The 24,547-nt window shown below is 46.7% G+C and overlaps 1 protein-coding gene and 1 non-coding gene across 2 annotated transcripts in view; both read left to right on the top strand.

The window, feature by feature from the left end:
• The first annotated feature begins 517 nt into the window (after window positions 1-517).
• The window catches only part of LATS2 (large tumor suppressor kinase 2), a 94,468-nt gene continuing 70,438 nt past the window's right edge, over window positions 518-24,547 (top strand). The window contains exons 1-2 of the mRNA XM_054447277.2: window positions 518-738; window positions 15,891-16,443. Coding sequence (XP_054303252.2) covers window positions 16,102-16,443 — 342 coding nt within the window. The 5' untranslated portion in view covers window positions 518-738; window positions 15,891-16,101. The remainder of the gene's footprint in view (window positions 739-15,890; window positions 16,444-24,547) is intronic.
• On the top strand, window positions 23,655-23,793 carry LOC129012048 (U4 spliceosomal RNA). Its single transcript, XR_008493543.1, has one exon. It is a non-coding gene; the product is annotated as a U4 spliceosomal RNA (small nuclear RNA).

Here is a 24,547-nt window from a genome sequence, read left to right as displayed (position 1 = left end):
CCGCCCGCCTAGACCTCTCAAAGTGCTGGGATTACAGGCGTGAGCCACCGCTCCTGGCAAACGTTCTTCTTAATTGTTTGATTCCACTGTCCCAATAGCCGTCTGTCTTTTCTGCCCCTATTTTTAGTGTCCAGCCCCTAGTTGGTAACTTGGTGGCTCCTTCAGGCCTGCTAACTTTTTTTTTCTTCCACCAAGACTGGTATGAGATACTTAAGAATGGTGGCTTTAACGACAGTTACCAACTTTTAATACAAATGCAGTCGAGAGGGCAAATACTCAAGTTTGGGGGCGGATAGCAGCGAGTCAAATAGGTCCGAGAGGCCCTGGCGAGCTACCGCAGGCCAGTAGGGAGGCCGTGGGCAGGTGGCGGTCGAGGCCGGAGGCAGGAAGCGCGGCCGGGCGGGGCTGGGCGGAGCGGCCGCGGAGGAGCAGGGGGCCGCAGGCGCCCCGCCCGGACTGGTATGCGGCCGAGAGTGACGCGGGAGGCGGGGTCACGTGACGCCCGTGGAATGCCAACAATGTAGCGAATGTCCCACTTGGGTCTGCGCTTTGGAACCGCGGCGTGAGCGCCCCGGGAAGATGGAGCAGTCGCCGTCCACGCCACCGCCGCCGCCCGGGGCTCCCCCGTCCCTGCGCGGCCAGCAGCAGCTCCAGCCACCAGTGCCCGGTCTCCCGGCGCGCGAGGCCCGGGAGCCGCGGGCCAGGACGCCCCCGAGGGTGTAGACCGCGCCCCTGGAGGTGAGGGGGCTGGGAGCTGGGGTCGGGGCGACAGCCGGGAGGGTGGCGAGAGTTTCCGCGAAGCGGTCGAGCCCTGCGGCTCCGCGCACCTACCGTGGGGCAGAGGCTCCGGGAAGGGCGCCCGGCGGGGCGGCCGAGGAAGTTTGTCCGGACGGAGCCCTGCGCCCTGCCCCCACGGTCGGCGCCCGCCCGGAGCCGCCCCCGCCCGGCGGCGCGTAGTCCAGGCCGTACGGAGCCCGCGGAGCCGGTTCCAGAGGAGCCGGGGAAGTTGGAGGCCGGCGTCGGGCGGGGGCAGCCGGGCTGCGCCGCTTTGTTGTGCAGCGACGGGGGCGGCCGGGATCCCGGCGGGGCAGGGGCGGCGCGGGCCGGGGGCGGTGTCCTAGACCCGAAAGGCCGTAGCGCCGGGCGCGCCTCTGCTTCCGCTGTCCCCGGGGGCTCGGCTTTCCACTAGACGCCCGGCGGGGCGCCCCTGACAGCCTCGGGACCCCCGCGTCCGGCGGCGCAGCGGTCCTACGGAGCCGGGGCCCTCCTCCCGGCCGCGCCATCGTCCCACGGGCCAATCAGTCCTTCGGGGCCCTCCCTGTTGGCCCCCGCCGGCCGCCCCGTCGTCCCGCGAGCCGACGGACCCACGGCCGTGCCGCAGTCGAGGCCGCGCCGCCTCTCAGACCCCGGTGGCTGCGCCGCCTCACCCACCGCCGCGCGGTTCCCACCCCGTCCCCCGCGGCCGCGCCGCCGGCCCACGGGCCAGTCAGCTCCTCAGAGGCCACCGGACCCTGGGGGCGCCGTTCCTCCCGGGCCGCGGGCGGCCAGGCCCTGCTCGGCGTCTCCCGGCCGGCTGCCGCGCCAACTCTGCGAGTTTGTTCACGGTCTTGGCGGGACGCGGCCCGAGCCGCAGGAGCGCTTTCGTGGCCACGCGAGCGGCGGCCGTTGCATAACACGCCATTCCCGTGCCCTAGTTTAGCGACGTGTGCGGGGCTTGGCTTTCTCTTCTGATGTAAGCTCACCTGCGCTTAGCTCCTCTGCCGGACTCTGGAGATGGGGATTCTGACATCATTCACATCTTGCCATCACATCCTTCAGCCCAACTCCAGAACTTCTGGGGAGCTTTCCCTCGGGGATGGAGTGCGGCCTGGAGCAAACCCGTTTGTGAAATCCGAGTCTCCAGTGTCCCGAGGGTTGGGAGCGGGGGGCGAGGCGAGGAATGGACCCTGAAGAAGGTAAAACCCACCCGACCAGGGCGCCAAGCAGCCGGTAACAGGGTCCCGAGTTAGCTCGGCGGCTGGCGGCTGTTCTGAGGCCTTTGGATGAGAAATGCTATTTTGCGAGGATCACCATGAAAGAACTTAACTTGCAGATTTTGTTGACAAAAATGTTGTTGTTAGTTTAAGACAGGATCTCGCTCTGTCTCCCAGGCTGGAGGGGAGTGGTGCGATCTCGGCTCACTGCAACCTCCGTCTCCCAGGTTCAAGGGATTCTCCTGCCTTAGCCTCCCAAGGAGGTGGGATTACAGGCCCACGCCACCAGTCCAGCTAATTTTGTATTTTTTAGTAGAGACAGGTTTCGCCGTGTTGGCCAGGCAGGCTCTCGAACTCCTGACCTCAGGTGATCCACCTGCCTCGGTCTCCCAGAGTGCTGGGATTACAGGCGTGAAGCCACCGCGCCCCACCTGACAAGAATTTTGAACAAGAACTTTTACATTTTCACGCTTCTCTAGGATCATATAAGAGTGTTTTTTGTTGTTGTTGTTGTTTGGGTTTTTTTTGAGACGTTGTCTTGCTCTGTCGCCCAGGCTGGAGTGCAGTGGTGCGATCTCGGCTCACTGCAACCTCGCCTCCTGGGTTCAAGCGATCTCCTACCTCAGTCTCCCGAGTAGCTGGGATTACAGGCGTGTGCCACCACGCCCGGCTAATTTTTTGTATTTTTAGTAGAGACGGGGTTTCACCGTGTTAGCCAGGATGGTCTCAATCTCCTGACCTTGTGATCCGCCCGCCTGGGCCTCCCAAACTGCTGGGATTACAGGCGTAAGCCACCGCACCCAGCCAAGAGTGTTTTTAATGTAATAGCATTAAAAAAATTATTTCACCTTAACTACTAAGCCATAGAGTATACATTTGGCCGGCAAATAATTCAAATTAATAGCTGAACAGCTCTTTTCACAAAGTATTCAACAAATATGTACATTTTTAAAGGAAAGTTTGCCCATATTTTAATAAGAAACAAATATACTGAAATTTGAATGGGAAATCACAAAAATGTGTGTGATCTTGCACAAGTGTTCTGCTTAAAATTTTAACTTAGAAGATGAGGGGCCTTCCCTTAATCATGGAAAAAGTAACTCATGGCTGATTATTAGGAAATTTGTACTAAATCTTGTATATTTTTGGTAAGCTGCTTTGTATGTTTTAAGTTTTTTTTTTCTGTAACAACTGTTGTAATAAGGTCCTAACAGAAAAAAATATTCCAAAATGAGAGCGTATAAACTGTTTATGACGTCTATTTAACTGTAATTAGCAAGTCAGTGTCTCACAAAATTTTGTCTCATGCAGGTATAGAAGGCACTGAATATAATAATAACAATAGTGTAATGAATATACCAGCATTCCTTTGAAAATAAGTTGGTGAACATTTAATAACTTTCCAAATCTCAGGCAGTTTAAGGTATCTGAGCAGACGCTAGCCTGTCTTGCAAAATTACCAAGGTGAATTACTAGAATCATTGAATTATAGAACTGGAAGGGATTCTTCTGGCTTCTCCATCGAGTTTGAAATAGTTTAAGTGTAAATTGGAGCTGTACATGTTCCTTAGCAAATCACAGGGTTGGTGGGAGGGGCTTTCTTTTGGTGGGAGGGGAATGATGTTACAATAAGATTCCTTGTTATTTTAAATGCTATGTTGTAAATAGCCAGCCCTGGGCTCCTAAACTCCACCGAGGGGTGGGGTAGGGTGGGGATTGAAGCTGATAAATTGACCATAAACAGAGGAAGGATTTCAGGAAGCTGGGGTTATGGGAGAGGTGTTCTTTTTTGTATTGGAAAAACCGTACCAACACCATTTTTGAAAAGCTGCTTTTGTATTTTATTTTGTAGTTAAAATCATGTGAAACTTCTAAACAGTATTTCTTATTGACTTTTGAGAAACAGTTGGCGTGAAGAAATACGGAAGATAAATTCAAATGCATTGACTCTGTCTTGACTAAATCTGTTCTAAAAAGTACCGAAATATTCTGATGAACAGAAAGAAGGGTAAGGCTTGATTGAAGTGACTGACTTCTAGCTCTAAACATTCTCTGAATCTTCTTCCTTTTAAAAAGTCTATTGCTCAGTAATTCCTCTAGAAGGAATCGGCCTTCAAATTACACAAGTCCAGGGGCATTGTTCCCATTGTATGCTAGGTCACTGCTGCTCTCTGTAATGGGCTTTATTACATAGAGTGCCCTGTGATGGCCCCAGTGTGAGGGCAGCCCTGCTTGGGATGTTCATTTCACTGTTAGCTGTTCTCTCAGTATTTTAAGGCTAATGTTACGTAATGTTACATGATTTTTTTTTTTACTTTTTTTTATTTTTGAAATGGAGTCTCGCTCTGTCGCCCAGGCTGGAGTGCAGTGGCACAATCTCGGCTCACTGCAAGTTCCTCCTCCCAGGTTCACACCATTCTCCTGCCTCAGCCTCCCGAGTAGCTGGGACTACAGGCGCCCGCCACCATGCCTGGCTAATTTTTTTTTTTTTTTTTCTTAGTAGAGACGGGGTTTCACTGTGGTAGCCAGGACGGTCTTGATCTCCTGACCTCGTGATCCACCCACCTTCAGGCATGAGTCACCGCGCCCGGCCTGTTACATGATTATTAGTTTTATTTTGAAAGTATGAAAACAGCAAGGTAATATTGGAAATAAAGACATTGGTTAAGATCTTAAAATTAGAATGAAAATTTGGCATTGTTTAATGTTTGCCGTTCACCGTGGGAAGACTTTGTTGGTTATCATCTAGATCGTGTGAAGTTAATTGTGACAAGTGTTCTAAGTTAATTCACAAATACTTTTTGTTTGTGTGACAATATTTGACATACATGGGAATTTTTCTGGGAGAAAAATGAAAAAATCCCATATTTTGTAGCCATGGTTCGTATTTCTTGTTAACACTGATTGTTAGAATCTTGTAGTGTAGTTTAGATCCTATAGACCCTTGATCAGTTAGGATGGTAAGGATCTTAAGAATGTAAGCTGGATTTTGAAAGGAGTGGGCCTCTGTTTGGAATAGTGAGCCTCCCTGCCCCTAGGCAGTTATCTTGAGCAGGAATGCTAAGGGCCAACATGGTTCTTTGCTAGTTAACTCCATTCTTACTCAGGAGTCTCACTCATTTTTCTCATTAAATGTACCCGTACGACACCTGCCCCCTCAACATTTTTTGGCTGTTTTTTTCATCTTTCTCTCCCACGTTTGAGCCTTTTCATTGGAAGTTCCAGGCTCCAAGAATAGCTTCACACTTTCTCCATCAAATCATAGCCCTTCAGCCTTTCTAATTTTGGTGAAACATCCCTTTCTCTAAGATACCTTCTCCAAATAATCTCAACACCTTCTTGAAGAATTGTGCTCCTCCATGGAAGTAGGCAGGGATTATTTGGACAGTCACAGTATTTATTACTTCAGTCCATAGCAGTGATTCTCAAATGGGAGGGGTGTTCTAACTCCCTAGCTGGAGCATATCCAAAACTTGGAGGGGTGCAGAGGAGGCAAGGCTTTCTTAACGATTGAGAACCCCTGCCAGGCTATGAAATTGAATATAAAATGGCCCATGCTGTTGGGTCGCTTGCTATTAGGAAAGCTGCAAAGAACTAATAATGTATCTGCAACTTGGTCACTCTTGCGATATCTTGAGTACAGACTTCTGTAGCTCAATTTTTTTTATGCCATTTATATTTGCATAATGTATATCATAAAAATATCATGTACAAAGCTGTCTAATAGAGAATGTGATGGTGTCTTTTTCCCTGATACTGTAAGCTTATGTAGAAGTGATACCCTGGCTGGACATGGTGGCTCATGCCCGTAATTCCAGCACTTTGGGAGGCCGAGGCAGGGGGATCGCTTGAGTCCAGAAATTCGAGACGAGCTTGGGTGACATGGCGAAACCCCATCTCATGGCGAAACTCCCCCTCAGATCTTGCCACTGCACTCCAGCCTGGGCAACCAGAGTGAGACCCTGCCCCGCCCCCCCCCAAAAAAAAAGACCCGATTCTACCTGGGTGAGACCTTATAGTGTCCAGCACAATGCTCAGTACACATATGGCAATGACAGATTCTCTGAGCCTTGTGATGATGCTGCTATTGGAGAGTGGGAATTCTTCTAAAGTGTGTTTTCCTGGATTCCCAGAGGAATGCAATCACTGCCTTCTTCAAAGGCCCTCATTATGAGAGGTAGCCCTTGGCCTGTGGCTTCCTGGCCTGACAGTGCTGGAGTGGTACATCCACATAGTGGTTTATGATTCTGACATTTAGCATCTGGCTAGAGGCCTGGCCCGTCTGCCTGATTTAGTTTCAGCTTTGCTAGTTAATTATAGTAGGGATATGATTTAAATAATAGCTGGAATTTTAGGTTCAAGAAATCCTGCTTCAGAAAATGCCAACGTGTGTCATTAGTGCAGGTCCTATGAGACATTGGTTTGGTTGGTTCCTTGGTTGGTGCTTGATGTGTGTTTGGCAGCCAGTGTGGGTTTCTGAAGCACTAGGAGAAATTAGAATAAAAATTCTTGAACATCTGATAGCATTTTCCAGGATTGGATTGAGGGTTGGAATTGGGTTTGGTAGGACCAAATTAAAGGCATGCTTAAAATTTTGCTCTCACATTGTTCACACAGGCCACCTATATTAAGCATGGGATTTAGTAGTTGTCTCAGCTCTGGATTTAGAGAATGAGGTGTTTTTGTTTTGTGAGTTGTTACGGTTTTAAAATTCCAGTGTTTGTAGTTTCTTACTTAAAATGTGTTTTAATCAATTGGTGATGCCAAAGAAATTTCCAAAGTTAATTTACTTTGCTTGATATCCCCATTTTTTTAAAGTCCACATCCATGAGGGTCATATTTATAAAACTCTTGATGAAAGAAAAATTTCCCATATGTGAAGTCTCATTAAAATGATATAGTAGTATGTCAGAGTTGTTCATTTCTAGCTGCGGTCTTGACTGATGGGAGTATTCTCATGAAAATTCTTTCAAAAGTTCATAATTTGGCCATGAAATCAACTGTCTTCAAACTAAAGCTTAAAATACACAATCTCAAGCTGAAAAAATGCTTTCATTCTTTATGAAACTGAAGGAACATTTCATCCTTTCTAAAGTACTCAGGCAAGAACACAGTTTATCCGTAGGTACTATTTTGCATATTCGCTTAAGACAGGGACAGCCCTTGTGGTATCCCTAGACTAGTACCTCACTATGGTGGGAGATGGAGAAAAAATCAGAACAGGGTGTGCGGTCCTCCCCCTCCCTCCGTACCAAACAAAACCAGGTGGTAGGTTTAGGGATGTCACTGAATAATCCTCTCAACCTTTTTGTATGTTTGAAATTTTTCATAAGCAAATGTTGAGGGGGGAATGGAAAAGGAAAGAAAAACCAGGACTCGTGATCTGGCTTCTGTTTAAGGGCACAGCCACTTAGTATTTCTTTGCTCAGGTATAAACAGACATCGACATAGAAATGTCCAGACTCGACTACCCTGGTTGATTTTACTATTTGAATATTTGCGGCACCCACAGATGCTTAACACCCCAAGTGTCTCTAGGAGCGTGGCTCTGCTGTGAGTCAGTGTCTGTGTGGTGGAGGGCCAGTGGGGTGGGGAGGTGCAGCTGCCCTAGGGTTTGGACTTCACGTGGAGACTTTGCCCTGTTATATTCTACCCAGTCCCTAGGTCCAGTCTTCTCATTGTGTAGCTATGTTTATTTATTTATTTAATTTTTTTTTTGAGGTGGAGACTTGCTCTGTTGCCTAGGCTGGAGTGCAGTGGAATGACCTCGGCTCACTGCAGCCCCCGCCTCCCAGGTTCAAGCGATTTCCAGCTAATTTTTGCATTTTTAGTAGAGACAGGGTTTTGCCATGTTGGCCAGGCTGGTCTTGAACTCCTGACCTCAAGTGATCTTCCTGCCTCCGGCTCCCAAAGTGCTAGGATTACAGGCGTGAGCCACTGCACCCAGCCGTGTAGCTATGTTTAAAAAGGGAGCCGTTGTTCAAACACGAGTTTGCTAAATAGGAATAGTTAGGAGACTTTTTTCCCCATTTTTAAAAATTGAGGAAAAATATACATATTTATCCTTTTAACCATTCATAAGTATACAGTTCAGTTAAGTGGCATTAAATGCACCATTACTGCAAACATCATCACTGTCTATACATAAGACTTTTTCATCATCCCAAACAAAAACTGTACCCCTTATATAAAAATTCCCTGTTCCCCTTTCTTCTGGTAATCTGTCTTCTTTCTGTCTCTATGAATTTGCCTACTGGAGGTAACTCACATAACTGGAATCATACAATATTTCCTTTTTGTGATTGGCTTATTTCACTTAGCATAATGTTCTTGAGGTACATCTTTATTGTTGCATATGACAGGATTTCCTTCCTTTTTATAGCTGAATAATATGCCATAGTCCTGCGACTTTTGTTCTATGTGAACCTCCCTTGGGCACATTTCATTTAGACCTGCATGTTAAACTTCAGAGAAGGAGCTGCTGTTGACTGAGGCTTCATTCTCCTTTATCACCTTAGACCTTTGGGGTGGCACTGGCAGGCTTTGTCCTCAGTGTGGAACTGAGGACGCAGACTCAGTGCTGAGTGACTAACCTGTGTCTTTCAACAGATGTTGCGTGGGCCTGTGTGTGCATGCCTGGGAGTAGATGGGGGTAAACCAAACAGGATGCTCCTGCCCTCATGGTGCTATCAGGTTCTTCAAGAGGAAGCACACCAGCCAGTGATGGTGCTAAGGGCTGGTAGTGAACATGTATGGTCCCTTAGATTGGGGAGGTCAGGAAGGTCCTTCTGTGGTAGGTGTTCTAGGCTGAGGTTTTAGGAGTAGGAGTGAGCCAGGCAGGTGGGGTTGGGTTGGGCTTTTTTTTTTTTTTTTTTTTTTTTTTTTTTTGGAGACAGAGTCTCACTCTGTTGCCAAGCTGGAGTGCAGTGGCATGATCTCTGCTCGCTGCATCCTCCGCCTCCCGGGTTCAAGCAGTTCTCCTGCCTCAGCCTCCTAAGTAGCTGGGACTATAGGTGTGTGCCACCACGCCCAGCTAATTTTTGTATATTTGGTGGAGACAGGGTTTCACCATGTTGGCCAGGATGGTCTCGATCTCCTGACCTCGTGATCTGCCCGCCTCAGCCTCCCAAAGTGCTGGGATTACAGGCGTGAGCCACTGTGCCCGGCCCAGGGTTGGGTTTTTCTAGCTGAGAGAAAGGTTTTACAGGTTGGGGAGGACAGGAAGCATTGGTGCCTTTGCCATACACGGGATCACAGAGTCAACCCAGACCTGGTGTTTGAGCCGCAGTCAGCATCTTGAGGCTCAGATGCTGCTCAGAACTGAGCAACCTGGCGCCTGGCTGCAGGCACGTTTCAGAGAGGAAAGACTTAAACTTTTCTTCTTTGTGCTTTTCTGTCTTTACAGTTAAAAGAAAGCTACTTTAACTTTCTAAGCATCATTCTCAAACACTGATTTAAAGAGGAGTCACTCAGCTGGGCACGGTAGCCCACACCTGTTATCCCAGCACTTTGGGAGGCTGAGGCAGGTGGATCACTTGAGATCAGGAGTTTGAGACCAGCCTAGGCAACAGGGTGAAACCCCCATCTCTGCTAAAAATACAAAAATTAACTGAGTGTGGTGGTGCACACCTGTAATCTCAGTTACTCGGGTGGCTGAGGCACAAGAATCGCTTGAACTTAGAAGGTGGAGGTTGCAGTGAGCTGAGATTGAGCCACTGCACTCCAGTCTAGGTGACACAGTGAGACTCTCTCAAATAAATAAATAAATAAAAAATAAAGAGGAGTCACTTGGAGCAAACATGAAATACCTGTTTCTGTGTTCAGTTTGGTAATTTTTCCATGGTCTTATCTCCTGGCCTCATTAAACCTTTTTTGCCTATTAAAGATTTATTATATTAAAGATTTATTATAAATCTTTAATTAGTAATGGTGATAATTGATCAGTATATCATGCATTACAGATTGAGCCTGCTGTCACACACAGCACCACTGCGATCCTCAAGGCAAGCCTGTCAGATAGTAGCAGGTGTTAGACCCTTGGTACCGTGCAGGAGCTTGAAGCTCAGCAAGGTTAAGTGACAGGCTCAGACCACACGCTCAGTGCCAGAGCTGGGGAAGGACACAGGCCTCCCACCTCCAGCCACTTTAGCACTGCACACCCAGTTTTCAGTGAGCTTCCCCGCCCTGTGCTTTTTAAACAGGGTCTTGCCCTGACTCCCAGGCTGGAGTGCAGTAGTGTGACCTTGACTCACTGCAGCCTCTACCTCCTGGGTTTAAGTGATTCTCCCACCTCAGCCTCCTGAGCAGCTGGGACCATAGGTGTGCCTCCACACCTGGCTAATTATTTAATTACTTTTAGAAACACCATCTCCCTGTGTTGCCCAGGTTGGTCTCCAGGTCCTGGGCTCAAGGAGTCCTCCCACCTTGGCCTCCCAAAGTGCCAGGATTACATGTGTGAGCCACTGGACCCAGCCTGCCCTGTGCTTTTTCACCTTTGGTCACTGCCTTCCTCGTCCACCACTGACGCTGCTTTCCTGGTGGGCCGCATTGCCCAGACAGGTGAGGTTTCCTGGCTCAGAGAATGGCACCACCACTGGCCCCATTTTTCAAACCAGAAACTTGGGCTCATCTTTCATATCAGTCCTTTCCAGTGAACGTTACTTACTCCTATGGGTTCTACCTCTTAGTGCTATTGAATACACCCACTTTTCTCTATCCTGTAACTGCCCTCTGTTTCAGATCCCCATAATTCTTTGGGCAAACTTTCATTGTGACACATACCCTGTAGTGTATTTAAATAATTGATTTTCTCCTCTGCCTTCCTATCTTGAGCTATGAGCTCCTTAAAGTCAGAGGCAAATCAGTCTTTCTGCATCCTCAGGACCAAGTAACAGGGTCACCTTGTATGGGTGTTCAGGTTGTGCACTGCTCAAGGGCCCTACATATAAGAGGGCTTGTCTCACATCACATGTATACACATTTATATGAGGGCATGTGCAGTCTGTTTGGAGACTTTTAGCCACTCACAGAAGACCTGGGTGGCAGTAGAGCCTCACCTCCCCTGACACAGCGTATGTGTCACACATCTTCTAGAGGGCGCACATGATCACCCTCCTCTGTGACTTGCACTAAGACCATTTCTTTCTCTCCTGTGCCTCAGAGGTCCCGTTCACGCCTTCCATTTGACTCAGCCTTTTCCCGCCCCCCCCCCCCCCCCATGACTGTGGTATCAAGGCGTGTCTATGCATGGGCCAGGGCCTCTTGCCCACAGGGCTCCGGAAAGCTCCCCAGGGAGAGTTGTTGGTGCTGTACAATAATATAGAAACAAAACATTTCTTGAGGAAGGGGTGCCTTTTTACAGCCTCTCCAGGGGCTGTCCAGTTGCTCTTCAGCAAGTGTTTTTACTGGGAAGTATTTGGCACGACGGTGGAAGCCAGGCCTTGAGCTGAGCACCCACGCTGCAGCTCCTCACAGCTCTGGGCCTGGAGCCATGGCAGCCTGAATGGCAGCGGTGCCATTTGTAATAGCCCAGACCAGGAGCAACCTAAACGTCCATTAGGTAGAATGGATGCCTAAGTTATGGTGTATTCATACAAGGGGATATTACTCAGCAGTGACAACTGACAGGCTTCTGCTATATACATACTACGTGTATGAATCTGCAAATATAGTGTTGAACGAAATGTGCTCAACTACAGAGTAGAGATTGCATAATTCCTTGGATATACAGTTCAAAAACTGGTCAGACTAATCCTTGGTGTTAGACAACATGAAGGTGGTTCCCCTTGAGGGTTCCCCTTGGTCTGTGGGGGCCTGGGGGCTTCTGGGGTTGTAATAATGATACACTTCTTGATCTGGACGCTATTTACAAGAGTGTGTTCTCTTGGTGAACATTTGTCAATCTTAAAATCTGTGCAGTTTAAAAAATATATGTTAAATAAGTGGATTGCCCCTACCCCCTCCACCCCCAAAAGCCTTACTGTTCCTCCTGGCTTTTAGCAGCTTTCCATCCATCTATCTATCTATCTATCTATCTATCTATCTATCTATGAGACAGAGTCTTCCTCTGTCGCTCAGGCTGGAGTGCAGTGGCACAATCTCAGCTCACTGCAAACTCCACCTCCTGGGTTCAAGGGATTCTCCTGCCTCAGCCTCCCATGTAGCTGGACTACAGGGGTGTGCTGTCATACCTGGCTAATTTTTGTATTTTTAGTAGAGACAGCGTTTCACTGTGTTGGCCAGGCTGGTCTCAAACTCCTGACCTCAAGTGATCTGCCTGCCTCGGCATCCGAAAGAGCTGGGATTATAAGCGTGAGCCACAGCGCCCGGCCAGCTTCGTTTCTTTAGAGCAGATTCCAGAGAGAGCTTTCCAGCCTCAGAGTCAACTAGGACCTCCTTCAGCCACCCCCAACTCCCAGTGATGGGGGAGAGAACATCCCTGCATCCTGGCTTTAACATGGAACTTTCTCATGGTTCTTTTTCTTCAGTCTGCATTGTCTCTTGTGGTTCTTGCCCTTTCATAGCTGAGTGAAAAGCAGCTTGCTCCTTCTGTGCCCTGCTAATGTCACTGCTGATAAAAAGAGACATATCCCAGGTGGCTGCTCCTCTAAGGAATGTGAGTGAGCCGGGAGGGCCTTCAGCCATCCACTCACCTGGTAGCTCCATTTCATGGCTGAGCAGGCAGGCCACTGGCTGGGCAAATGTCCCATATGCAGATGCCAGCACCCCTCCCCACCATCCCCCATCTGTGCCTTTCATTCCAGACCTGAAACACCTTCCCCTTGCTCCCCGGGGCTGCTGCTCCTCACCCAGGAAGTGCTGCACTTGTCCCTTCTAAGCCCACCTTCCACTCAGGCCTTGTTACTTCTTAGCTGAACCATACGCAGTGGCTGCCCATCCTCTGCACTGAGTCCAGACTCAACATGGCCGGGAATTGAACCTCTGGATACCTCCATGGTTTCATCCCACGAGACACCCCCACCACCCCCCAGTCCTTTGACCTCCTGTGTCTCCAGGAAGAGCCTGCATTGCACAGACCTGAATGTGGTAGGTAGAGCCTAAAGGCTTCTTTGCATATGCTGTTCCCTCTAGCTGGAATTCCATTCCTCCTGACACTCAGGTCTAATTATTTCTACCTTAGAGCTCTTTTTTATTCTCCAGGCATCTCTCTTTTTTTGAAGCTGTTTATTTGCCTGCCTCACCCCAGCTTTCACTTGACAGTAAACTTGCTGAAGCCAAGATTTTGTTTTCATTTATCCTATCAGTGCCTGAGATTCAGTAGGTTTTTTTTTATTTTATTTTAATTTTTTTTTTGAGACGGAGTTTCGCTCTTGTTGCCCAGGCTGGAGAGCGATAGTGCGATCTCGGCTCACTGCAACCCCCGCCTCCCTGGTTCAAGTGATTCTCCTGCCTCAGCCTCCCAAGTAGCTGGGATTATAGGCACCCGCCACCATGCCTGGCTAATTTTTTATTTTTAGTTAGTAGCGACAGGGTTTCACTATATGTTAGCCAGGCTGGTCTCGAACTCCTGATCTCAGGTGATCCGCCCGCCTTGGCCTCCCAAAGTGGCTGGGATTACAGGCGTGAGCCATCACGCCCAGCCTTGAGTAGGTATTTAAGAAATGTTTGTATGGTAGATAGAGGGTGGATGGGCTAGATGAGTAGATGGCCGAGTGAATGTATTTTGAGCATGAAGAAACTGCTTATTGTCAGGCCCTCCCTTGCATTGATTGTTCTTGTGAAGATAGTATGGCTGTGTTTTCTCTATTTTAGTTTTCAAAGAAAGGGAAGAAAACTTAAGATTGGAAACAAAGTGATTTGTGTGAATTCCTATAGGAAAAGAAAGAACTCTACTGCCTCTTCCCAGACATACCGAGTCACTCCTAGGATCCTCCATACTGCTTGGCATCATCTTCAGAACCTCTGTTTTTGTTGGAATGTGAAGTTACGGTTTTACAAAGTTAGGTATTTCAAAACAGATGCTTAGAGCACAAAATCACTGAAATTAGTGTGGCTGCAATATGCCCCATTTTACACCAATTAAGCAGAGCTCTAGGCTTCTGGTATGTGGCCAGTACAGGCCCCAGGGGATCTGGGCTGTCCCTGGATCTAATAGCTCGATATCTGCACAGTCTTAACACAGTCATTTCAGTGACTTTACTATATTATATTGTGTATTAAAGTAGGGATTTCATGTTGAGAAATTTATTTAGTCTCTCTTTTACCTTCTAAATGGAATCTTCTCACAATTATGTTGTGAAAGGGGATAGTTAAAACGCTTACAATCCCCTTCCCATCTAATCAAGGACTAGGAATTCAAATGTCATCTGTTAGTGTTTGCTATTGCGTATGGTTGTGCAGTAGATTTATGTAAATTAACTCTTTGAACCGCACCTGACACATAGTGTAAGGCTGGGTGAATATTAGCTATCCTTTTTTTTTTTTTTAATCCACTTGAAAAAGTCTGTGAAGCAGGGTCGCGGTTTACAGTTATAAAGTTCCTTATGGAAGCTAAACATCCAGATCGCTCTGCCCATCCCCGTTTAAAGGGTATTCTTTTTGGATCAGTTGTTCTTCGTTTATTAAAACGAAAATGATTATCCTTCGAAATCGGCTCATTGAGTTCTGTGGAGTAAGGGGGAATGGATGAGGGAAGGGGCAGCCACTAAGGGCTTTGGTGCGGTGTGGGGTGCCGGCCCTGCCTTTCCCACCAGCAGGCACCTTGCCTGGGTTAGAGCAGCTGGTTATATAAACAGTCATCACAGGGTGAAGAATAGGGAGGATGTTGTGTGTTCCAAGTACTGCGGGGCCTGGCACCCTTGTCATCTGACCCAGTGCTCACCACTGTCCTAAGCGTCCGTCTCTGTTACATAGCAGGGAGTGGGGCTGAGGGAGGCGAAGGGACTGGTCCAGGGTCACCCAGCCTTGTGACAAGTGACCTGTGCTGGCTGCTGAGGGCGGTGTCGACTTGGGCTGGATTTTGCTTTCTGAATCAAAGAACAGCAGAGTAGGCCGTGAACTAGGCCTGGGTAGGTAGAATTTACTATTGGAAAGTGCCTTTGTGACATCGTGTTCCATATAACAAGGTGGTTTCCATGCTGCAATCATAGTTCTCTACTAGTAACTCTTACCCACATGATCATTTGATGTTCATGTGGCCCTGGTGCACTCTGAGAAGTTGCCTACGTGCTGTTACCAGTCCCCTTCCGTGTCAGTATCAATTGCTACAAGAAAGATATTTTAATTTTACTATTTAGGTCAAAATGCCGGTAAGTGGCCACCTTGTAAAAAACGAAGGAAGTAGTTACCTTCAAAGTCTCATAATGTGTGTGTGGAAACTGCAATTGAAACATTTGCAACATGGGACACTTTTAATGTGACAGGCTTTGTGGTGTCTTTTAGGAAAATTGGGAGGGTTTTATAAGGAAAAGTTCAGAAAGTTTTCTAAAGATATGGAAGGACCACATCTCATGTGAGGGGGGAGAGATTAGTAAAGCCATGGGGATGAAGGACAAGGAGTGGATTGGTTATTAGGAACAAGCCAGAAATCCAAGATCCCATGTAGAAAATTTAAATACTCCTCAAGCTGTGGGTTTCAAAATAAAATTTTATTATAATGAAGTATTTTAAATGAGCTGTCAGTTGTTAATACTACTGTTCTTGCCCTGAGTTGAATATTTATAGCAATTTACTTTATTGCAGATTACGTATTACAGGAAACATTTTGGGACAGCCGTAGATGTCATGTGCTCTAACCATGGTTGAACAGTATTTTTGTCATTTCTGAGAGGTGATGCGTTCTTTCTTTTCTTTCCAAGCGGTGTATTTCCACGATGAATGTTTATTTCTGAAAAGTAGCATTAACGTTGCGTGAAAATGACAAATGAACAGTTCTCTCCCATTTATTTTCTTTTTCAGAGAGTGATAATCTTCAAAATGAAGACTTTGGAAAATTTTAGGTTCTCTATAGGAACAAAAATGGAAGGAAAGAACATTTTCAAAAGGAAATTATTTTGAAAGTATGTTTACAACAAACTGATACTATTGACAGTTTTTTTTTTTTTTTTTTTTTAAATAATAAAACACTTTAAGAAGATTGTATTTATGGTAAAAGGAAACTGGACTAACAATGAGGCCAAAGACTTTTCCTGCCACGACTTATTCTGGAAATAGCCGGCAGCGACTGCAAGAGATTCGTGAGGGGTTAAAGCAGCCATCCAAGTCTTCGGCTCAGGGGCTACCCGCGGGACCAAACAGTGACACTTCTCTGGATGCCAAAGTCCTGGGGAGCAAAGATGCCACCAGGCAGCAGCAGCAGATGAGAGCCACCCCGAAGTTCGGACCTTATCAGAAAGCCTTGAGGGAAATCAGATATTCCTTGTTGCCTTTTGCTAATGAATCGGGCACCTCTTCAGCTGCAGAAGTGAACCGGCAAATGCTGCAGGAACTGGTGAACGCAGGATGCGACCAGGTGGGTACAGACCTCTGTAGGGCCATGTGCAGAGGCAGCTATGGGACAGCTGGGGCAGTCAGAATGGTTTGGCAACTACTTGAAGGCTTTGAATTGGTTACTACTTATACAAGTGTTTCTAGGTTAAAAATGCAAGGCCCTTTTAACACATAATTGAACTCACAATTGAAAGTTCTCTACCTTCTCTCTAAAAGGGTCTTTTGAGCTGCTTTTCCTTTTCAGGCAAGTTCCAGAAGTTGCTGAGGTCTCCTGAAATTGTAACGTGTATTTTCTGATCTGTTGTTGTGGAGATGAAAAGGGCTTTCATGCTTAGCCCCTTTTTTTGGTGTTTATTCGGGTTATTCTGAGCTATCATGCAAAGAGACTGGCTTCCCTTTTCTTGTTTTGGTTTGTGCATTTTTTTTTCTAGAAATGGGAGGGTTGAGCAACATGCATTGGCTATTCTCTGACTCGGTTTTCTCCTATTTAAAAAAATAGCGTATATGCTGTTACGGGGGTGTAACTATTAACATGTTCAGGAAATGGGAAAAACTAGAAAGAAAAAGCTTGAGAAATCGTCGAAATTATGGCAACATAGTCTCACTTTTCAGTTGTTTAGGATTAAAGGATACATTAGTGGAGGTGGCACCAGTTATACATTAATACACAACTTACAGAGATGAGTGTGGTGGCTCATGCCTGTAATCCCAGCACTTTGGGAGGCCAGGCAAGAAGATCACTTGAGGCCAGGAGTTTGAGACCACCCTGGACAACATAGCGAGACTCCCCATCTCTACAAAAAATAAAAAGCTGGACGTGGTGGTGTGCACCTGTAGTCCCAACTACATGGGATGCTGAGGCAGGAGGGATCGCTTGAGCCTAGGAGTTTGAGACTGCAGTGAGCTATGATAGCCACTGCACTCCAAGCCTGGTTAGCTGAGCGAGACCCTGTCTCTATTTAAAACACACACACACACACACACACACACACACACACACACACACACACACACACACACACACACACACACACACACACCCCCCCTACACCTCATAGCCATACATTTATGATCTCTTAGCAATTCATATACCTGACTACAATCCAAATTGAGGGACAGGACCATATACCTTGCTGAGCGAGACCCTGTCTCTATTTAACACACACACACACACACACACACACACACACACACACACACACACACACACACACACACACACACACACACACACACACCTACACCTCATAGCCATACATTTATGATCTCTTAGCAATTCATATACCTGACTACAATCCAAATTGAGGGACAGGACCATATAAAATGGAACTAGTGTCCAACCACATAAAAATGTAATTAGTGAAATGTAACAAGTAAAATATAATTGCATTATGAAATGATTCATGAAAGCCAGTGCTTTATTACAGTCTGTCATCTTAAAAATTACAGTTGCATGAAGCGGAAATAAGCTAAGTATTTTTGGTACCTTGGAAAAGTAGTAAGATTTCATGCCCAGAGTACACCAGAATGGCCTGAGCACTTCTAGTTTCTTAGAAATAACCTAATTACATACTCCTGGTGTTGCAGTCATAGGAAAAGGCTAACAGTGTTATTTGTTATTTCCAAAACCACTCTCAATTCTCTTGTAGTTTATTACCATAGACCTTAAATAGAGAATTTACATTTCTCAGAGGAGATGTTTGTGAAATGAATCCTGCTGTTTTGTAGAGGGCTTCCTTGATACTTTGGGCCATACTGGGATTAACTTGTATATAATGAGGATTGTTAGGTCGAGCTGCTTTGATAAAGCACAGGGTCATGAATAATGTGGTGCAGAGTGTTTCAGCAGTGAAGCTGACAGCAAAGGCACAGCCATTCTCATTGTGAAAGCATGAAGTTAAATATGCTGCCAAGCATTATCCCTTGACGTACAGAACCCAACAGTTTTGAAAGTAGGGAAGGAGCAGTCCTGGGGAAATCTGGAGTAAGATTCCAGAGAAACTTTCAGGCCAACAGCAGAGCTTAAAATCTTCTCCTGTAAATCACTTGCAGACAAAGGAGGCAAGCCAAGCCCCTGTGTTCTTTGCTGTTGTGTTTCAGCTGTGAGAAAAAGAAACAAGTCAAGCAAATAATCCCAAATACAGGTGGGATCTTATTAGGGTAAAATCCATTAGTGATAATTATAGTGCAAGAAGTAATAAAGCCAGTGCTGTTTCCAATACAGAAACACACAAATACAATAAAAGTAAGGATCATGACACCGATGAAGTTTCCATCAACATTTAATTTATGTTAATTGCTAGCAGAAAGGCCTCCATTTACCATATTTAATGCCCTTGAAATAATTCAGTCAGTTTGGTGTGTGGTGTTACTTTATAACTTAAAACAGCTGTGCCTCCACCTTTCCCCTCCAACTCACACTTTCCTTGGTCTGGATAAAAAATGCATTTGCTTTCAGAAAATTCAGGTAGGAAAGTCATTATGTGAAGCCAAATAATAAGAGAGAAAAAGATAACAGTACCTTTAGAGTTGTATGCATCAGTTTGTTAAAAAGATGATTTGAATTCAGTATAATAGAGTCCTTTTTTTTTTTTTAGACGGTGTCTTGCTCTGTCGCCCAGGCTGGACTGCGGTGGCGTCATCTTGGCTCACTGCAACCTGGGCTCCTGGGTTCAAGCGATTCTCCTGCCTCAGCCTCCCTTGTAGCTGGGATTACAGGCACACAACACCATGCCTGGCTAATTTTTGTATTTTTAGCAGAGACAGGGTTTCACTGTGTTGGCCAGGCTGGTCTCAAACTCCTGACCTCAAGTGATCTGCCTGCTTCATTCAGCCTCCCAAGGTGCTGGGATTACAGGCATGCGTCACCACGTCTGGCCGAGAGTTCTTATTGTTGCAGCTTTACCCCTTTCACTCCTACTGTTTTTTGTTTTTCTTTCTTGTTTTTTTTTTTGAGACGGAGTCTCGCTCTGTGGCCCAGGCTGGAGTGCAATGGCGCGATCTCGGCTCACTGCAACTTCTGCCTCCCAGGTTCAAGCAATTCTCCTGCCTCAGCCTCCCGAGTAGCTGGGATTACAGGCACATGCCACCACACCTGGCTAATTTTTTGTATTTTTAGTAGAGACGGGTTTCGTGTTAGCCAGGATGGACTCAAATCTCCTGACCTTGTGATCCGCCCTCCTCAGCCTCCCAAAGTGCTGGGATTACAGGCGTGAGTTACCATGCCCAGCCACTCCTACTGTTTTGTCTGTTTAAGAGGGTTTTGCTCTGTCGTACAGGCTAGAGTGCGGTGGTGAGGTCACTGCTCACTGCAGCCTCGACCTTCCAGGCTCAAGCGATCCTCCTACCTCAGCCTCCCAAGTAGCTGGGACTACAGGCATGCCACCACGTCTGGCCAGTTTTCAAAATTTTTTCTAGAGATGGCATCTCATTATGTTACCCAGGCTGGTCTGGAACTTCTGGACTCAAGCAATCCGCCTGTCTTACTCTCCGAAAGTGCTGGAATTACAAGTTCAAGCCACCACACCCAGCGTTAACTCTTTATTAAAGTAAAATTTACTTTAAAAGTGCACAATTTCTCAGCACAAAGCATAGTCAATTTTTGCATATTAAACCCACCCATGTAACTAGCATGTTTGGGTATATTTTTAATTAAAATACTTTAAAATGGAAATTTCTGGAAAAAGTAAAATACTTAAGGGTATTTTCTGTGTAAGGATATAATGTGTATGTCAAATGATATATTTATTAATCTTTTGCACATAAATTGCTGAAAACTTACAAAAATTCCTGTAGAAGAAAACTAGGCCACTAGATGAATATTTCTTATGGGAGAAGCTGCTCTTTAAATATAGATTTAAGGAATTGGAAAGGTAAGTTTTTTGGTTATAAGTATCATATTTTGAGCATTGGATAATTATTGGCATAAGTGATCATTTAAGTTTGCATTTAAATATGCAAAATATTTCTGTCCCACGGAAGCCTGGGACTTGTTTTCTCTCTGGTTGCAGTGGGTTATAGGGGGAACATCTGCATGGTGTGGGTAGGGGGGGTGTCGTCAGCTCACTGCACTCACTGCTCTTAATTATAGCACTCAGGATGGTGCCTATGAGTCCTGTGAGAGTGAGGTTCCAATTCAGTAACTCTCAGGGGAGGCCCATGGCCCCTGGATCCCTTAGAATAGCAAAGCACTTTATCACGTGGTGTCCCCTCTAGGAAGACTTATGTGAGAACTTTGTTTGGATGCGAGTGCTAGGAAAGGGTTCTGCTTTCCTTGAGAAACTGGCATGTGCTTTTTCTCTGTGGACGACCTGTATCCTGCCTGTCCACCCTCCCTCTTATCTGCTGAGGGGTGCCCAGTCTGTGGCTCAGCATTGATACATTTTCCTGATCCTGAATATTGTGTCAGCTGTAATTTCCTAATCCTGATTAATCCAGTTCTTTCCCCCCACTTTATCATGTTTAAGTGATTTAAAACTTTAATGGAATGAGGATAGGGAAGAAATATAAACAAACTGATAAACTGATTATATTAGATCAAATAAGGAAGGGCATAAAGAAGACAGCCAGTGGTCAGGATGTGCACTGAGAGGCAGCCTTCCTGAGAACAGTGGCCACGCCAGCCGCTCAGTGAATCAGGGGCAATCTGCTTAATAAGAAAAGGGAGTGGGCCAGGCGCGGTGGCTCACACCTGTAATCCCAGCACTTTGGGAGGCCTAGGCGGGCAGATCACGAGGTCAGGAGGTCGAGACCATCCTGGCTAACATGGTGAAACCCTGTCTGTACTAAAAACAAAAAATTAGCCGGCATGGTGGCGGGCACCTGTAGTCCCAGCTACTCGGGAGGCAGGAGAATGGCGTGAACCCGGGAGGCGGAGCTTGCAGTGAGCCGAGATTGCGCCACTGCACTCCAGCCTGGGCGACAGAGCCAGACTCTGTCTCAAAAAAAAAAAAAAAGGTGAACACATGCCTCAAGGGGGAAGTAGAATGTGATTGTTCTCTCAGTTTAATGTCTCTCTGGGCCTAATAATTTAAAAGGACTCAGATTCCTCAGATAAGAATTCTTTTCTCATTTCCATCCTCATAAGGGGTTGCTTCTCCTTTCCCTCATGTCTATGGGGCATGGAGTTTATCAGGGTCGCTCTCTCCTCCTCTCATTCCCTGGGCATCCATACATGGCTGCCCCCCACGTCCCTGGCAGCTGGCTCTGCTGCAGCTTCCGGGGCCTCCCAGACCCTGGTCTTATCCTCCCCACATGTCCCCCTCTACAGAGGAGCTCTCTGCAGTGTCTCAGCCACGCAGCATGGCCTCCCAGACAGCTCTTCCTGCTTGCTTACTTTGGGGCTCTCTGACATGATTTTGTTGGTTGGAAGTATCACCACCTATCTGGATTCTAGTATCTGCTGATTCCACTCAGATTCCTTTTTACACAGGCTCTTCCTGGTTCTTCTACCTGGATACGAGCTGTTCCTATTCAAACTTCCACAGCAAAGACATTTCTTTCTTTTTCTTTTTCTTTTCTTTTTTTTTTTTTTTTTTTGAGACAAGGTCTGTCACCCAGGCTGTGGGCGCAGTGGCGCAATCTCAGCTCACTGTAGCCTTGACCTGGGCTCAAGCAATTCTCCGCCTCAACCTCCAAAGTAACTGAGACCGCAGGCGCACATCACCATGTCTGGCTAATTTTTCTATTTTTTGTAGAGACGGGCTTTCACCATGTTCCCCAGCGTGGTCTTGAACTCCTAGTCTGAAGCGATACGCTTACCTCAGCCTCCCAAAGTGCTGGGATTACTGGCGTGGGCCACCATGCCTGGCCAGAAATTTCTTTCTTTTTTTTTTTTTTTTTTTTTTTTTTTGAGACGGAGTTTCGCTCTTATTGCCCAGGCTGGAATACAATGGCGCTATCTCAGCTTACTGCAACCTCCGCCTTCCGGATTCAAGTGATTCTTCTGCCTCAGCCTCCCAAGTAGCTGGGATTACAGGCATGCACCACCACACCCAGCTAATTTTGTATTTTTAGTAGAGATGGGGGTTTCACTATGTTGGTCAGACTGATCTCGAACTCCTGACCTCAGGGGATCCACTCACCTCAGCTTCCTAAAGTGCTGGGATTACAGGTGTGAGCTGCCTCGCCTGGCCTCAGAAATTTATTTCTAACCCCAAGGATGCTCCATGCATTGGGCATTGTGTCGGCAGATTGTCATGTTCCCGTCTTGCTTTCCCTGTCTTAGGCGGTGTCTCTGGAGGCCTGGATCTTGGGAGTTTATCCCTCTGTGCCCACAAGGCCTCCCATGCTGCAGAGCATGTGCTCAATCAGTGCTTGCTCACCAGTGAAAGTTCTGTGTACTAGTCCAGCCAAAACCCTCACCTCAGTTGTCAGACACTGGAAAAGATGCTAACCAGAAATGCAGATCTCCTCGGGATATTTATTTGGCTTAATTCTAACAATATGCATCACCAAAAAAGCTATAGAGAAATGGTAACACTAATTTCTCAGCCCTTTGTCTTGGTGACAAGATCCTGCCACAGGATTGCTTCATTGTACTAAAGATATTTTGCTAATGAAAAAGATAAAAGGAATTTAGATAACATGTACATTTCCTCTTTCTCACTTCCTCTTGAAAGGGAACCACCGTTTGGTGTTACTACTCGTGCTGAAATATTAATAAGAGGAGAAGGAAGAAAGAAACACTTAAGTTTAGGAATGTCGGTCATGTAACAGGAAATTGTATTACAATGGCTTTTGGGTGTAGCAGTTCCTTGCCTTTTCCCCTTTTTTTTCTTAGTGGCTTTCAAATTTGGCTCTTCCAAAAGGCAAACCACATATCTTTTTAATGTAGGAATTTAAATTACTTTGACAAGACACAAGCAAAGCATGCCCATCTGTGTCATAATCCCCTCTCCCCTTAAGCCTTTCTCTTAGTTTTTGTTTTCTTGAGATGGAATCTCGCTCTGTGCCTAGGCTGGAGTGCAGTGGGGCGATCTCAGCTCATTGCAACCTCCTCCTCCCGGGTTCAAGCAATCTGCCATGCCTCAGTCTCTCGAGGAGCCGGGATTACAGGCATGCGCCACCACACCTGGCTAATTTTTTTGTAATTTTAGTAGAGACGGGGTTTCTCCATGATGGTCTAGAACTCCCGACCTCAGGTGATCTGCCCGCCTCGGCCTCCTGGTAAGACTGCTGTTAACATGTTGGTATAAAACTGGACAACTTTTTTCTAATTACAAAAGTAGATAAAGCTTTGCACAGTGGCAGTATCATAGCCAATGAGGTTTATCCAAGGTGCGATTATTGCTAATTGGAGACTTTCCAATACCCCGCCATAACAACTTGAAATGTAGTCAGCACTGGCAATTTTTGACGGTCTCTACAGAGACTGAAAAGAAAAAGAGAGATATAATAGGTGGGGTGCAGTGACTCACACCGGTAATCTCAACACCCTGGTCGGCTGAGGCAGGAGGATTGCTTGAGCTTCTAAGTTCAAGGCCAGCCTGGGCAACAGCAAGACCCTATTTTTTTTAATTAAAAAAAAAAAAAGATGGAATTATATATTAAACTATATAATACATATACCACACACACACATTTTGTGTAACAGAATTGAGGTCCTGTGGCCCATCAGATCACCCCAGTCAGTTCTCCTCAGAAGCACCTCGTGTACTGGCCTCTCCTGCCCCCGGTACAGGCACCACCTTTGCTCCTGGGATCTTGGTGGCTCCTGGCTGCCTCTTCTGCGTCTTTCTCCGGCCTTCCCTGCACAGTACCCTCCTCAGTCTGATTTGTTTTGGTTTTTGAGACAGGGTCTTGCTTTGTCACCCAGACTGGAGTGCAGTGGCATGATCATGGCTTACTGCAGCCTCAAACTCCTGGGCTCAAGCAGTCCACCCAAGTAGCTGGGACTACAAACGTGGGCCACCGTGTCTGGCCCCCGCTCATTTCCCTTCTGGAAACCTTTTCTCTGGCCTCAGGATGGTGCCCAGGAGTTGGCAGGCAGGACCCACCTGTAGCTGCAGGATCCCAGCTGCTGGCAGGCCCACCCTGGCCCTGACCACCCTGGCCCTGCCTGCCCTGGCCCTGCCCACTCTGCCTGTCTCTCAGGCTGCCCAGTGCTGGCCCCGCTGCAGGACCAG

This window comes from Pongo pygmaeus, chromosome 14 (genome assembly GCF_028885625.2).
Source record: "Pongo pygmaeus isolate AG05252 chromosome 14, NHGRI_mPonPyg2-v2.0_pri, whole genome shotgun sequence".
NCBI classification, from domain to species: Eukaryota; Metazoa; Chordata; class Mammalia; order Primates; family Hominidae; genus Pongo; species Pongo pygmaeus.
The sequence above is the reverse complement of the archived record's forward strand: the minus strand, read 5'-3'. Positions and strand labels throughout refer to the sequence as shown.